At 46.4% G+C, this 16,539-nt stretch overlaps 1 protein-coding gene across 1 annotated transcript in view; it reads left to right on the forward strand.

Annotated features, from left to right (window-relative positions):
• Positions 1–16,539, forward strand: part of LOC102382057 (canalicular multispecific organic anion transporter 2) — a 361,044-nt gene that overhangs the window by 144,198 nt on the left and 200,307 nt on the right. The window contains exons 5-7 of the mRNA XM_014518064.2: positions 2,018–2,115; positions 10,229–10,388; positions 15,062–15,353. Coding sequence (XP_014373550.1) covers positions 2,018–2,115; positions 10,229–10,388; positions 15,062–15,353 — 550 coding nt within the window. The remainder of the gene's footprint in view (positions 1–2,017; positions 2,116–10,228; positions 10,389–15,061; positions 15,354–16,539) is intronic.

The following is a 16,539-nucleotide window of genomic DNA, read 5'->3' on the forward strand; positions in this document are numbered from 1 at the left end:
TGAATTGATATGAATTGATTCACCTCTTGCATTCTTTAGGCTCTTAAATAATACTTGATGTGGGAATTGCTGAGGGAGGTTCTACTTTTAGATCAGTTCTCTTAATTGAGTATTAACCCCACCTTTCTTTTGCTTTGCTGGACAGTTTTTCAGTCTATGTTGTGCATTTTTTTGCTCTGCCACTTAAGAGCTATATGTCATCAGCAAAATCCAGCTCTTCTGGTGTCTGTTTTATCTATGCCTCCTACATCCTACGTGGTAAATGGGCTTCAGGTTGTAATCAGGCATATGGGGGTCAAGTCCCGTGAATGTTCAACAAAAAATTATTCAAACTGGAACAGGTACAAAGGAGGGCTGCAAGGACCATCAAAGGAATAGAGGACCTATGTTATGTGAGGAGACTGAAACAGTTTAGCTTTCTTAGCCAAGTGGAAGGCGAAGGGGAGATAAAGCCATTTCTATAAATACAGCAGGGGCATCTGGGAAAGAGAACATGTATGTGAGCTACTTAGGACAATGTTGTATACGAGCAAATGTGGAAAAACTGGCTGGGAATAAAGTAAGGTTCAAAGTTAAAGGGTTTCTAACTTTCAAAGGAGTGAGCTGCCAGGCTCTCCATAGGAGGAATAGGTCAGACTGCCTAGCAAGGCTTGAGGTAGAGCTTGATAAATTCCCCAACAGTATTCAGTGCCTTTTATAGCAGGACCCAGGACTCCCTTCGAGCCCCACACTCTGTGTGCAGCTTGGGTTGACTGGAGACTGTCCTTCTTTAAAAAAAAAAAATCTTTGCTGGCAGAGTTCTTCAGGTGTGTCTTTATTGTGCCATCTCCATGCTTGGAAGTTTTCAAGAGCAGGTTAGACAGACACTTAGCTGGGCTTGTTCGGTCACGGATGATCCTGCCTTGGGCAGGGAACTGGACTAGACCTTGTGGGGTCGTTTCTAGCTCTTTCCTATGATCCAATGAATCAGAGACAACATGGCATAGCAGGATGAGTAAGGGCCATCTCTACCTCTTACACTGGGGAGGAAGGATGGTCCAGTAGTAAAAGTGGTAGTGTGGGACCTGGGCAGTCCTGCCCTACCACTGACACCTTTTGCAACCGTGACCGCATCACCTAGTCTCCCTCTGTGGGCCCTATGGGGGAAGCATGCTCGCCATGGGTTCCACCAGATAATTTGTATGATCTGCACCATAGACAACAACGAAATGCTGATATGTTTGACAAAAAATGAGTGAACTGCTTGTATGCTTTATAGCCTGGGACAAAGTCACTTAGATCTTCTGTGCCCCAGTGTCCTCCACTGTCAAATGAGGATAATACATTATTACATACCTGGGAGGAGTATTAGGAGGTTAGATAGTCAGCGTTTGTCCAGTACGTTGACGATGGGAAAATATCATAGACAAGTATTGTTTATTTAAGCGTGCGCGTGTGTCCGTGTGTGTGTGTTCGTGTGCACATACTCTGTTGCCCTCCACTGGACGGACTTAAAATAACTCGGCTATCTTCTAGACCCTAGGCCATTCTCTCCTCATTCAAGGAGTAGACCGTATAAACTGGTGCAGCCAGAACTCTTTGAGGTTCATCCCTGTTATTCGGGGTCAGTTGTACTGCGCAGCACAGTGACAGGCATGAAATCCTAAGTGGCCATGGGTTTGTTACAGCGTCTGCTTTATGATGTTACCAACAAACCTTTCTATAGACATTCCCCTCCTGGATAGTAGAGTAATCTTCGGGAAGCTTCTCACTTGGAGCCTCGACAAGGAAGTAACTAAAACAAATGAGAAAGAAAGAGAAAGTGGTGTATGTGTGTGAGATATTCCCTCTCAGTGGCTTTATTCTGATATGCAAATAACCCCTCATTAATTTCTCCAGAAAATTTTCCTGATGGGGAAGACTGAGTCGAAAGTGTCTCTGTGGGCAATCTGCATCTAATGTTTGATTTATGATGTTTGATCATCTAACTTTCCTCCTGCAGATCTTTGATGTGCTTCCATGTTTGTGTTTTCTGTAGCATGCTGGAATACTCCCTGGACTTGCAGAACGTTAGTTTCTCAGCTGTTCGGACAGTCCGAGTACTGCGGCCACTGAGAGCCATTAACAGAGTCCCCAGTAAGTTGGATCTGATTTCCGTCCTTCTTTTAAAGTCCATTCTGGCTCATTATTTCAGGAACTCCAGACTTCAGAGAGCAAGTACAATCTTTTTCTCACCTTGCACTTAAAATGTTCACCTACTTCTCTGGAGTGGGTCAGCTCTTACCGTTGCTCTTGTCTTCTGCTGTTTATAGAGGGCTTCGCCCCACGCTGCTTTAAAAAACACTCCATCCATCTAGCCAGCTTTGGAGCAAATCATTTAATCCCAAAGGCAGCAAGAGACTAGCTGCATCTTTTCCAAGCTCACTCACTTTCCTAGCTGACTGCCCCCCTCTCCCTTTTTGGGGACGGAGCAAAGAGTTCTGCTCTGAGTTATGTTGCAAATTGATGACGTTTTGGGAAAGCGGCTTGTGATGAGTGGTGACCGACAGGATGTGTGCGAGTCAGGGGCATGGTAGCTCATACCTGTCGTACCTGTACATTACCGGTCGCCCAGAGGTACGCTGTGAAACACATCTTCAGCCACGCGGTACTGTTTTGCCGTGTCTCTTTCTAAGCTTCTCAAGGCAGATCTGCATGGCAGAACTCTACCATCCTCTGTGTGGGTGCTTTTGCTACAGAGAAATAGCGCACTTGGGTACATGCAGACGTTTGCTGGATCCGGTCTATGATTATGTGGTTTCCTTTAAGCTGCATGATCGTAGATCAGGAGTGGCACGTGCAGGCATTTGCCAGTGCTGGGAGCTGCTTGGGGAACTCTATTTAAAGTAATTTGGGGTAGAGGAGGGGGTTGGCAGGTCTGGGGGGTAGACAATGTTGGTAGGATCAGGAGTGGCTGCTGGGTCCATGGGAAGCATTCTCCATCTGGGGGTAGGTGGGTTGTGGGGGGGACTAAAAAAAGCCCAGTCAGAGTCAGGAGGGTTAGGAAGACCATAGTCCCCTGGGGCTGGGGCTAGTGGCTGGGCTTTCCCGGCCCCAGGGATGTACTCCAAACATGTATAGGTGTTCGATAAATTGGGCTAACCCATTCCCAATCTAAGTTAGTTCACCGACTCAGATGAACTAATTTAGGTCGGGCCCACCACTTTTAGCCCAATTTAAACCCCCCAACATCTGCACAAAGGGGCATTTAGATCAATCTCACCCTAGTTAGGTTGAGCTAAATGTGACATCTGCACATACCCCTTTTCTTTGGTTTAGTGTTTGCCACTTTCCAGGTGACATCCAAGGACTGTTCTGCCAGCAGATACGCTCACGGAGATGAACCCTCGGTCACTCCACGAGCATATCTGGATTAGGATCTACTAATGTAAATGAGCAATTTTCAACCATTTCCTCATTGGGTCTCTTCCTTTTCTGGCCACATACGAAGGGCAGTGTGGCCATGACCTGCCAGTTGAGAACCTATAGTTTGTGCCTTCCAGAGAGCTAGGTGAAACGGTGCCTTCACCACATCCCTGTTATTTTTGGTAAATATTGGAATGCCTTCCCCTTTGAGAGAGAGCTTTTTTTCCACCATAAATTATGCTCCTAATGTGAACAACCCATCTATTTCCCAGCCCCCAGCAAAACAGAATGATGTTAAAAACTTATTTTTAAATGGAGAGAGGTGCCAGGGATTCAATGACATCCATTAAGGACCTTATGCATCGCTATCAATTTTACATCTGAAGCACTGAGATTGTGGGGATGGGCCTCAGTTTAAAACTCCAGGACAGACAAGTAATAAGTTTAACCTCAGTCAGGAAGGATGGTGGGTGTGTTAAATGCAGGCACTGCTGCTTTAGAAAAGCTGTTTGTCTGTATGTGTACGCCAGTGTATCCAATTCAACATTATTAGCCAAATTAAATGCAAGTCAGAACGTCCAGCTTGTTGAACCATCCTGTTGCCTTGATGAGAAGCAATCAGCTCCCGCTCTGTCTATCAATGCTGGAAATTCCTGGGCTCTATTTATTTTTCTGATCCTGTCTATTAAACTTAATCTGGTTTTCTGTTGCTGCTGCTGTTTTAATCATTACAGTAGCTTCAGAATTCTGTTTGTAATTTTTCCCCCCCTGCAGAACTGATGGATGGCTGAATTTATCTTCCGCTGTCTAACTGTGGATGTAATTCACTTAATGTATTTGCAAATCCTGGGTAATTTATCTCATCTCCTATGCAGCATAACTACAATGGATAGCAAGATAGGGTGGGAAGGGGGGAAAAAAAAAAGAAAGAGAGTTCTGCAAAATGATAAATGCATGAACCAGAGTAGGCAGACAAGGTTCCTTGGGTGAATTTGATATCTTTTATTAGACCAACCCAAATGGTTGGAGAATAGTTATTAAGCAAGCTTTCCCCTTCGTCAGGCTCAAGAAGCTGCAGCAGTCGGTGTGTGCTCTTCCTGGATGGAATGAAAAGCAAAGAAGCCAGGGGCTGGGCTGGGCTGGGGAGTCAGTTGCCAGGCAGCTTGTAACGTATCAAAAATCCAATGTCTATGTTTAGTCCCTGATCTCTAGTATCCAGCAGGTTGATGAAATGGAGCTCATAGGCTCGTCTCTGGGATGTGTTGTGTAAGTTTCCCTTGAGGATCAGGACTGAGAGATTGGAGAGAGAGTGGCCCTCCTGTGAGAAATGTGCCCCCACCGGTAGTTGGGTGTTTCTGTCTTTGATGGATTTCCGGTGTGCGTTCATTCTGGTGCACGGTTGTTGTCTGGTCTCTCCTACATATCTTCCATCAGGGCATTTGGTGCATTGGATGAGGTATACTACATTCCTGGAGGTGCAGCTGTAAGATCCTGGGATGCTGATGGCTCTGTTGTGGGGTGTAGTAATAGTGGGGGTGGTGGAGATGTGGGGGCAGGTTTTGCATTTCTTGTCCTGGCACGGTCTGGATCCTTTTGGTGCGTTCCGGGGTTGAGGAAGTTTGCTTCTGGTGATGAGGTTGGCGAGGTTCGGTGCTTGTCTGAAGGCTAGGATGGGTGGCTCTGGGAAGATCTTTTTAAGAATAGGGTCTTTGTCTAATATGGGTTGCAATTTTTTGAGGATTTTCCATACAGGTTCAAGGGAGGCACATGAATATAACATGAGATTTGTAACTCAAAGTTATCAGTGCAAATACCCTCTTGGGTTAGGGAGGAAGAAAAGGTATAAGGAAACGTAAGAGTTTTATGAATGAATTGAATTAAATAAAACCTAATTTAGAGCGGCTCAATAAGTTCTGATGCCTAGGAGACTTGAAGATAGAATAGGGGCTGGGCCATGCCCCACCCTCACCATGGGACCAGCGTGGATCCAGGCTTCTGCCCCACTCAGCATGCCTGGATGGGGCCCTGCTGTGACCGCCCTGTGCCGGATCAGAAACACCAGACAGATCTGGCCCATAGTTGGTCTGAGCACTGCCCTTCTGCCCCATTGGTCAAAAAGGTTGAGCCCCACAGGGGTTCATGTGTTGAACAGGAAAGCCTCTAGGGTAGACAGGCAATTGCCCCAGTCTGCCCTATGGGTCAATGTGGGCACAACTCCACATAACTATGCCAGGACCTGGGTATCACCCACCTATAGGATGTGAACAGAAAAAAACAGAACACCCTCCCCTTCCCACTACCCCGAAACTTATTTGAAGATTCAGCAAGCTGCAGTTACTGACTCCAATTTTAGTTGCTACTTGGGCTCTATCAAGTATGCATAACTGACATCTCCAGCAGGGTTTCAACAGAAAGACTCCAGCTGAGGCTACAGTTTTTGTGTTTAAATAGAACATTAAACAACACAGAGCAGGTTCCTTCCTCTGGCTTGCTAGAAGCACCACCTTAATGATTCCTTTAAGTTCCATCTGCTTGCAGCCTTGAATTGTGTATCAATGGAAAGTCAAATGACACACACTAAAAATTCATTTATTCTTGGAGCAGGAGTTCCTGTTATTGGCACTATATGAGTTCACACAGAGTCAGGATTTGACCTAAAGTCTTGAAGAGAAGATCAATCTGTCTGAGAAAAACTAGAAATGTAGTGCATAAAAGCCTTGAAAGCCTTTTCAAATCTAATTTACAATTGTGCTTTAGGTACTGTAGGTGGTTTGTTGAGTCAGAACATCCTGCATTCTTTCCCACCCTGTGTTATTGTAGAAACTGAGGTTTGTGCTGCTTGCAATCCAGGCAGATAATTTATAGATTTTTCCAATATCAAGCCTAAATAAAGTTCAGGAGTTTTTCTCCAGAATGTCCATTAAGCAAACTTACACTAGCTACATTAAAACTATTTCACAGTGCAACACACACATTTATACAAGTTAAACAAAAGTCAAAGGGATTTGGAAGCTGCAGGCTGAAAGAAGCAGAGGAGAGAAAAAGGGAAAATGTGAGTATTGATGCTCAGAAGGTGTTTGGATGATTTGCTTTAACAGCCCCTTCCTCCAGTCACTTTGAGAGAAAATATATTGGATTTTGCAGGCCAAAAAGAGAAAAGTAGAAGACATTTATAAAAACAAATGCTTAGAGTGGAAATGATTTTCAACCTTATGCCTTTCAGAACACTGACTCCACAATTATTTGCTAAATGGCAATTTTAGGGCATTTATTGTATTTATTTCAATATGAGTAATGCATTATAGTATGATCAGGCACAATGATGACTAACGTGAAAATAAGGACTATGCATATTATAATCATCACTGGCATAAAAACTGCATACTGTATATTTTAGCACAGACCCTTTGCAAACTTAAATTTCTACCAGTACTGCCAAGCTATACAGTATGCCAGATCCATTCAGACATATTCAGATCCCTGAAGGACATTGAAAGAAACACTACATACTCTGACCTCTGACTCATAACAACCTCTCTCTACCAGAGAAAAAGGCCATAGAATCTCTAAGATCTAACCACCAAATAGTAATAAAACCAGCAGATAAAGGAGGAGCCATAGTCATCCTAAACCGTGAGGATTACATAAAGGAAGCCAACAGACAGCTCTCTGACACCACCTACTACAAAGAACTACAAGAAGATCCTACTCCCCTTTTCACCAAAAAACTCAACAATACCATCAAATCATTTCCACCAAGATTACAAGAAAAACTACAGACCTTGATCCCCCCGCTACCTAACCCAGGGACTTTTTACATGCTCCCTAAAATCCACAAACAAGGGAACCCTGGCAGACCTATCATATCCAACCATGGGACCCTAACTGAGGAAATATCAGGTTTTGTTGAATCCATCCTAAAACCGCTTGTCACCCACAGAGCAAGTTTTGTCCAAGACACCACAGACTTGCTACGGAAACTTAAAAACATAGACCACCTTCCCAGGAACACACTCCTAGCCACCATGGACGTTACCAGCCTATACACCAACATCCCACACCAGGATGGCATCCATGCCTGCCTTACATATCTACAGGAACAAGATTACAACCCAGAATACAGACCCAAAGATATCACTGAGCTTATACACTTCATCCTCACACACAACAATTTCACTTTTAATAATCAACACTTCCTCCAGATGATGGGAACAGCTATGGGCACTAAAATGGCCCCACAGTATGCCAACCTTTTTATGAGCCACCTGGAAGAAGACTTCCTCAAGAACTGCACCATCAAACCCTTGCTGTACTTACGATATATCGATGACATCTTCATCATTTGGAGTGAGAACCTGGAATCTCTACTTGAGTTCCACCAGAAATTCAACAGTCACCATCCCTCCATCCGACTTTCTTTAGAATACTCCAACACCAACATCCCCTTTTTAGACACAAGGATCAGTATCCAGAAGGGTAAAATACAGACCACAGTATACAAGAAACCCACAGACCAACATACATATCTGCACAGAACCAGCAATCACCCGAAACACACCAAAAAAGCAGTGATATACAGCCAAGCCCTCAGATACCACCGCATCTGTACTGAAGGGCACACCCGGGATTGCCACCTCACCAATCTTAAAAAGGCTTTCACCCAGCAAGGACACTCCTCCAGAGAGGTAGATCGCACGTTTGAAAGAGCCACCTGGATACCACGTGAAGAACTGCTGCAGTACAGAAGAAAAACACCCACAAATCGCACACCGCTGGTTATGACCTATCACCCCTCCCTTGAACCTGTATGGAAAATCCTCAAAAAATTGCAACCCATATTAGAAAAAGACCCTATTCTTAAAAAGATCTTCCCAGAGCCACCCATCCTAGCCTTCAGACAAGCACCGAACCTCGCCAACCTCATCACCAGAAGCAAACTTCCTCAACCCCAGAACACACCAAAAGGATCCAGACCATGCCATGACAAGAAATGCAAAACCTGTCCCCACATCTCCACCACCCCCACTATTACTACACCCCGCAACAGAGCCATCAGCATCCCAGGATCTTACAGCTGCACCTCCAGGAATGTAGTATACCTCATCCAATGCACCAAATGCCCTGATGGAAGATATGTAGGAGAGACCAGACAACAACTGTGCACCAGAATGAACGCACACCGGAAATCCATCAAAGACAGAAACACCCAACTACCGGTGGGGGCACATTTCTCACAGGAGGGCCACTCTCTCTCCAATCTCTCAGTCCTGATCCTCAAGGGAAACTTACACAACAAATCCCAGAGACGAGCCTATGAGCTCCATTTCATCAACCTGCTGGATACTAGAGATCAGGGACTAAACATAGACATTGGATTTTTGATACATTACAATCTGCCTGGCACCTGACTCCCCAGCCCAGCCCAGCCCAGCCCAGCCCCTGGCTTCTTTACTTTTCATTCCATCCAGGAAGAGCACACACCAACTGCTGCAGCTTCCTGAGCCTGACGAAGGGTTTTTGAACCCGAAAGCTTGCTTAATAACTATTCTCCAACCATTTGGGTTGGTCTAATAAAAGATATCAAATTCACCCAAGGAACCTTGTTTGCCTATATCCTTAGACCAACACGGCTACAACCTAAACCCCTGAACCAGAGTAGGTCACTTCAGTTAATTAGAAGATACGTATGGTGGTTATTTCCTCGTTTCTCCAAAAGCGGAGTGGAGGAGGGAAGATGCTTTGGACAGGAGGTGACAGCATCGGATAACAATGAAAAAAGTCTTGTTGAGGTGCCATGGTAGAGGAAGCAACAGTAAAGGTTTCTTTAAATAAAAATCAATATAAGCAAGAGAGCGAGTGTGAGAGGCAGAGGGAGACAGAAAGAGAGAGAGGGAGATGAGCAGAATATTACAGACATGTCGGGCGAAATCATTTTTTTTGTGTAAATGTCAAGTTGAAGTCACCATCAATTTGTCTTTGTTACAGAACTGAACATTCCTGAACTTGTATGAATTATCTGCCATGGAAAGTCCTGTATTTTAAGGAGGCAAATGGATGTAGAGAAGACAAGGGGAATTAGGGAGAGAAGGGGGTTTTAAAAGAGGCTGTCCAAGGAAAGGTCTCTCTAGATACCATGTGGCTCAGGTAGTTGTGTAGCTCCGCTCAGCACCTGAGCTGTGAGAGTGCAAGGGGCGCTCTGGAATAACCCCAGCTGCTGCGTGGCCCGTGGTGGCCAGCGAGATGGCTTGGCCAGTGTCTAGATGCACCGTCACTGCCTGCTGGGCGGCTGCAGAAGCCACGTGCCATTCAGCACAGGTGGACCGGCTCCGCCAGCTGAGTGGAGGGTTTTGCCACCTCAAAAGCTTTGTGTGTGGACGCACCCAAAGCTTTGGCATTGGCGCCGGAGTTCAGCTAGCACCATGTTGGCGGCGTCACATTTGAGCTGAATATTTGGGAGTGAGGAGTTTTAGGAAGCAAGGAGTTCAGGAAAGCAGGGGGTGGGGGGGGATGATGAGGTATGCAGATGGTTTGTAGATCAAGTATCACAGTGATTATGGGAGCTCAGGCTGCCAAGTGGAAGGTAGGTCTGAAAGGAGGAAGTCCCAAGGTCCTCATCAGAAATGTAGAGGTAAATGAGAGAGCAGCAGGTGGGGGGAAGTCACTTGAGGATGAGAAGGACACTGGAGGAGAAGACGATTGGGAGGTTAATGAAGGCAGCTCAGCAATGAGTGGGTCGGTGGATGGTTTGGCAAGGACTGAGTGGGGGGGAGTTAGCTAGAACAGGATGAATAAGGAACTTTTCAGTAGACTTTTCTTCTTTAACTCCCACTTCTTCTTGCCTCAGGTATGCGCATCCTGGTGACCCTTCTCTTGGACACACTGCCCATGCTGGGGAATGTCCTCCTCCTCTGTTTCTTTGTCTTCTTTATCTTTGGTATCGTGGGAGTCCAGCTATGGGCAGGGTTGCTCAGGAACCGCTGTTTCTTCCCGGAGAACTTCAGCATGTAAGTACAGAAAAGGCCCTCCCCTGGCACTGCTATTGCCTCTGCCACCGCAACTGAGAGCTGTAGGCATCTGCCCGGAGGTCAGATTCATTGTTGTTCCATCAAGGCCAGTCGAAGTGTGGTCATCGACTTCAGTGGCATGTCACCTTGGCCCTAAGAAAACTGCCAACTGCTCTGCTACTGAATCGCAGGGTGGATTTCACGAGAATCTTCATTCTCGTTCTTTCGTGAGAAAGCTCATGACTCAGAGGCGGGGGCTTTTTTCTTTTCTTTTCCTCTTTTTTTCAAATCAGCGGGGAAATGAGTTTAATACAATACCGGTTCTTCAATCTAATAAACCTCTGGCACTAAAGCGGGCACCTGTGCAGTCATTCTCTGTTAAGGAGACCTGCGTATCTGGTGGGAATGCTGCCCTCTGATCCTGATGTAGTGCAAGGAATTCAAATTGCCCAGATTATAGAAGTGTAATGTAAATGTGAGACCCCCTCTACATGGAGGTCAGTGACTGAAGACTCCCACCTGGCTGAGCCGGTGTAAGTTGAGATTATCTGAAAAGCAGAAGATCAGTGCCTGGGGGACAGAGGAGGATGAGTGGGATGCCAAGGGGACATCACCCCAGAAGCCACTATGCCCAGCTATAGTAGGATAGTTAGTGTATGGAGGTGAGCGACTGATGGATGTAGATCCCAAGGCCACAGCTACGCCACACCTCTAGCATTTTGTGGGAGTGACATGCTCTCACATACCTCACCTGCTCGCTCCTGCTTGCACATCCTAAACCTGGGAACGAGACAGTGAAACAGTTCTGGGGCATCCTCAGGGAGCCACTCCTGATACCTTTGCCTGGTGTTCTGGAGAGATGCTGTGTGGACTGCCCTCCAATGCAGCTTTGCTGCTGCATTTCCCACTTGGCTCACGCATGAGTGCATCCTTCCCCGAGAGCCGTGGGGTCTGATGTCGGCATGTCACCCCTTGTTGAACCAAAGTGGTCACAGGCTGCATGGAGCAGCTGGCTCTTGCAAATGCATATACCCTGTCCCAAGAAGCAGCTCTTTTTTGACTCTCTTATTAGGTTTGGCTCAAATCTCTCAGTTTCTTCACTGTTTTCATCTCCGGCCATTGTCCCCTGAGCTTTTATATCTGGAAAACCCCTCCAGCTCAGAGCTGGTCTTCTGGGAAGCACAAGGTCTTCAGAGCTGAGCCTGGTATCAGCTCTCAGGTGCGTACGAGGGAACCTCAAGAATTCAAACTCCCGAACAAAGGAGGGCGATTTATCCCATCTGTCCCTTTAACAAGACTGAGTGCTTATGCATCAAGCAAGTCCTACACGGCCATCCATTAGCACCTTCTGGCAGGAAAGTGCATTCAGCACTGGCACTCGGGACTGATGGTAACCTTGACCCTGCTCGACTCTCAGCCTGTGCAAGATGAGATGATGTCACCTTAAAAGAAATCCCAGCATTTCATAAATATTCCCTATTCCCAAACACAGCCAAAAACTCCTGCCCAGAGGCGTAGCAGGAACAAAGGAGGCTGTGACAAAAAGTTGCCATTTCAGGCGCGCTGAGTGCTGTCTGTAACTGCGGCATGGTATTCAGCTGCTGCTCTGATTGACAGGTGCCTTAGAAAAAAACCTTAGAGACAGAGATCAGGCTTTCCAGATTCAGCATATAATTAATACGTGACCTTTTCTACATTGGTGGAGACAGTGGGATCTGAATCCCATTCGGCAGCTGCTATTGTTTATTTGTACTGAAGCGGCAGTAGCACCTAGGGACCCCAGGAGGATCATGGCACAGTACACAGCATAATGCAATGTACGGCTAGTGTAACACACAGCAGGTGCAGTCCCTGCCCTGAGCCATTCATTATCATAGGTTTGTGGCTTTTAAGGTCAGACGCACCATTGTGGTCAAATCTGGCTTTCTGACTTCTGATTGCCATTCTTGGCTAGGCCGCTCACCTGGAGTATGAACTCTTCCAGTTCCTTACTGATATTCAAGCTATCCTCTAGCCTGGGATTCTCTAAGTGTGGTATGCATACCCCTGGGCATACGCAAGACATTTGTGGAGGCATATACGGGAGAAATTATGTAATGGCAGGTTTAATTTTCATTTTAATAATAATTGGCATTTAAGGAGTTCAAATAGAAAATGTATGCTGGCAGGCGTACAGGGGCAGCTGGTAGGTCTGGAAGGGAGTACTCCATAAGAAAAAGTTTGGGAACCTCTGCTCTAGGGTATAATAGTCTTTGACCTCTTCTAGATAAAAGCCTTCCAAAATACCCACTTCCATTTAGCCTGCAGATCTAATCAGATTTTTCCATTATTAAATAAGGTGGGAAGTCAGGTTGGTCTTCCCACTGACAGATACCCACTACATGTTAAGGTCATAAGTCCCAGGCTGAGGAACTATATTCTCATATTATTCATCTTACAGCAATAGCGACCAAAACAGCAAGAACAGACTCAATGAAATATATATAACAAACTAACTAACTAGATACTTGATGCTAAAGGCATTTGGGTCTAGGTACAGAACAAAGGCTCTGCATCTCCGTACTTCATTTTGCCTGTCACCTCCCAGCAGCTGATCTAACTGTTAGATCCATGCTGGGAGGTGATAGCATTGCAACCTTAGTCCTCTCTCATGCAGCTCCAGACTATTTGTGACATCTCTTGTAGGTTCTGCAGTCTTAGGAGCGGGAATTAAAATAACATGGAAAGTCCTTTTAGGTAAATGGTAATCCAGCAAATGAACTGATAACTGCTGTGTAAATCCAAAGTAGCTACAGGTTTGGGTGCTGTTTAATTGAACCAGATTCCAGGGGTTTAGCTAAGCTTTGAATGGTATTAAAGGAAATTCTGTAGGAATTAACTGGGCTACACTAGGCTTAAAAATAGCTTTTCAAGCTTTACAGGGAGTCCTGGTGGCATTAAGGAGATAGCCGGTTGTAGAGCAAGAAGTAGTCGTTTCCAACTGGCCAAAGGACTGTTTCGTCTCCCCTGGTGTGTGTGGTGTGGACTTGCTTATTGTTTCAGGACCATCTTTTGTGGGAATTTTCATCTCGCCTGACTTTGAACTGCCACACTGAATAGCAAACGGGACCTAACTCTGGCACAGGGAACCTCAAGAGATCCCGGCCTTGTGAAGAAGGAGTCTATCCAAGTGGTGTATTCTGCCGCTGCACAGGGATTTTCAGCATCTTTGGAAGGGCAGAAGATAAAATGGCCAGAACAGATGGATTTCTCTTTTAGTGCAGTGAAAACCCTTTGGAAAGGATATAACATCACCAGGCCAAACTCTGCTTTTGGTTCCCCGACTGTAAGCCAGGAGTAATTCTGGGTGGAGTCGCTATTCAGTAACAGGAGTGGAGTCGCTCCAGATTTACCCCATTGTACCTCACAGCAGAATTTGACTCTCTTCTCTAACTAACTTCTTTCTCTTCCTCCCTCGCTTCGTTTTTTTTTTCTTTATCTTTCTCATGGTTTTTGCTTAACTGGCAATTGAAGAGGAGGTTCAACTTTCTTCAGATGCTGTGGATGAAACTGTTCTAGGCTGACTATAAGGCTGTGGTCTCTCTTTCTTTTTTTTTTTTTGCCTTTCAGTAGGTGAAGAGAGGCCGTGTCTGCTAGGAGTCAGGATCCCTGAGCTCTCTTACCCACTGACATGCTCAGTGCCTGAGGGCAAGTCACTTAGCCCCTAGCCCCTCAGTGCCGTGGGGCACTTGTACACGTGACGGGCGTTTAGGGTTGCATTCTCTGCCCCCTACATTGAAACGGTGGGTTTTGAATTGAAACCCACTGTTTCAATTTAGGGGTTTCCATCCAATCCTGTTTTGGTGGAGCCTGCCTGCCTCTCCTGTAGCTGGGAGTTGAGCTGCCAGTGGGCCCCGGTCCTTCCTTCTGTGGCAGTGGAGCTCCCCAAAGCCACCCGGGTGGGCTGCTAATGGGCTGGGTGCTGCCCCAGCTCGGAGGCAGCACCTGGCCCAATCCAAATCGTCCCCAACTCTAAGCTGAGGCAGCACTCGGCCCCCTAGAAGCCTGCCCAGGCAGCCCCAGGAGGCACCACCATTGCAGAGGGAAGGACCAGAGGCCCCTGCAGCTCGGGGGCTGCTCAGCCCGCTGACAGCTTGCACCCTGGCAGTGGGAGAGGCGGGTAGGCTCCACCAGAAAAAAGCGATGAGGATTGGGCCCCTCACCACTTCTACCTTCACCAGGCGCCTGCTGAAGGTGGAAGCAGCGAGGGGCCTGATCCTTTTTTTCTGCAGAGACTGCCTGCCTCTCCTGCAGCTGGGGGGCAAGCTGACTAATAGCTGCAATGCATTGTTGCAAACCAAACTACATCAGGACGTAGTTTAGTTTGCAATGTTGCAAACTCATTTCAAATCCCCGAAAATTCCTGCATGTGTACCGCCTGACGCCATTAAGCCACGTAAAGTGATATTTTTGTCACATGTACATGGGAATGGTGTCACGTGTACAAGCGCCCTCCGTTTCCTAAAGTGGATTAAAAATGTGAACTCAGAGGTGGCTGCTGCAAGGTCTGTTCTGTAAGATGCATTGAGATCCTGGATGCACATTGTTGGAGATGCACTGTTATTACTGTTGTGATTGTCTTGACAGGTTGCCTTTAGTCAGTGTGCAAAACCCAATTGTCTGTTCTCTTTAAGTCCTTATACAGTAGAGTTGGAAAGATACTACCAGACAGAGAACGAGGACGAGAACCCCTTCATCTGCTCCCAGCCGCGGGAGAATGGCATGCGCTACTGCCGCAACATCCCAACGCGGAGAGAAGAAGGTCTAGAGTGCACCCTAGACTATTACTCCTATAATGATACCACTAATACCTCCTGTGTCAACTGGAACCAGTATTATACCAACTGTTCAGCTGGGGAGCACAACCCCTTCAAAGGAGCAATCAACTTTGATAACATTGGCTACGCATGGATTGCAATATTTCAGGTGAGCACAGCAAGCAGAGCATTTCCATCCCTGCTAATAGTCACAAGCATAATGGGAGGGCAGGTCAAATCGCTCTCTACCTGTGTGTGCAGAGATCAACATGATAAAACTGGCTGCTTGTGGGGCTGACACATCCACAGCAAGCACTGGTGCAATAATGCCAGAGCCCCACAGAATTTCAATATGGCAATTGGATATCCCCATGGAGAAGTCTTCTTCGCTTAAGGTGAAAGCTCACCCTTGTAAAAGGGCTGGGCACTACTGTAATCCAATTTACAAGCTTACCTGGGAATTAGGTGTCCCTAGGTGTAGGGACTTCATTCTGGTGCTTTGGCCAGAAATGACCTTCAACTTTACTGAACCCATGAGTTTTCTTTCCGTTCAGTCTTTGTATTTCACTTTCCTTTGTGTCGTCAACTCTCGGGATCCCCCTCTGGGTGGCATTAAAGAAATAAGCTGCTGGCTTCCGGTAACTTTTAGGATTTGTCTGCGTGGGGAAGTGGTTGTGCAGTAAGCTAGGCTGGGAGTGTAGACTAGTAGCTGTTCTGCCTCACTCCTTGTGTGGACACATACAGAGTATCTGTGTGTAGTTTCCCTTGGTTAACTTTCAGGCTGAACTAAGCTAAGCCTCAGGAGAGCACATTAAGGGTATATTTATACCTCTGCTTGTGGCAACTCCTAAGAGAAGCCTTCAACTGCTATGAGCTGCACAAGTTGCCCTTCCCCATCTATATCGCTTTGCTGGTGTACACACAGAAACATAGGGCAGACTAATTCCTAGAAGGGCTCCAATGGAGAGGGACCTTCACCAGACCCTGTCTAGGGAGCTTACCCCTACTTCCTTCTCCTCCTGTGCTTTGTTCTCATTATGATTAGGGTAGAGATTAGAAGCAGGGTGCAGAAGAGCAACTGGATTTGCTGTCCTTTCATCTGGCTCAGCTCAAGTGAGCACTAAACACACAGAGGAGGGAAGATGAGACCCATCTAGGAAAGAAGCTCAGCCTCATATCTTCTGGAAATGGCATGGACTACTGGGGGGGTTGGAGAGAGGTGTTGCTATAGCCAGTCAGCAGACCACAGTCAGGGACAGGATGGACATACGCCAAGTGTGGAATAAAGCAGCTTGTGCAGGATGCTGGTCCCAGGTACGGCCCTGGGTCCCAGGCCACTATTCATAACCTTCCCT

Source organism: Alligator sinensis, unplaced genomic scaffold (assembly GCF_000455745.1).
Source record: "Alligator sinensis unplaced genomic scaffold, ASM45574v1 scaffold876_1, whole genome shotgun sequence".
Classification (NCBI taxonomy): domain Eukaryota; kingdom Metazoa; phylum Chordata; order Crocodylia; family Alligatoridae; genus Alligator; species Alligator sinensis.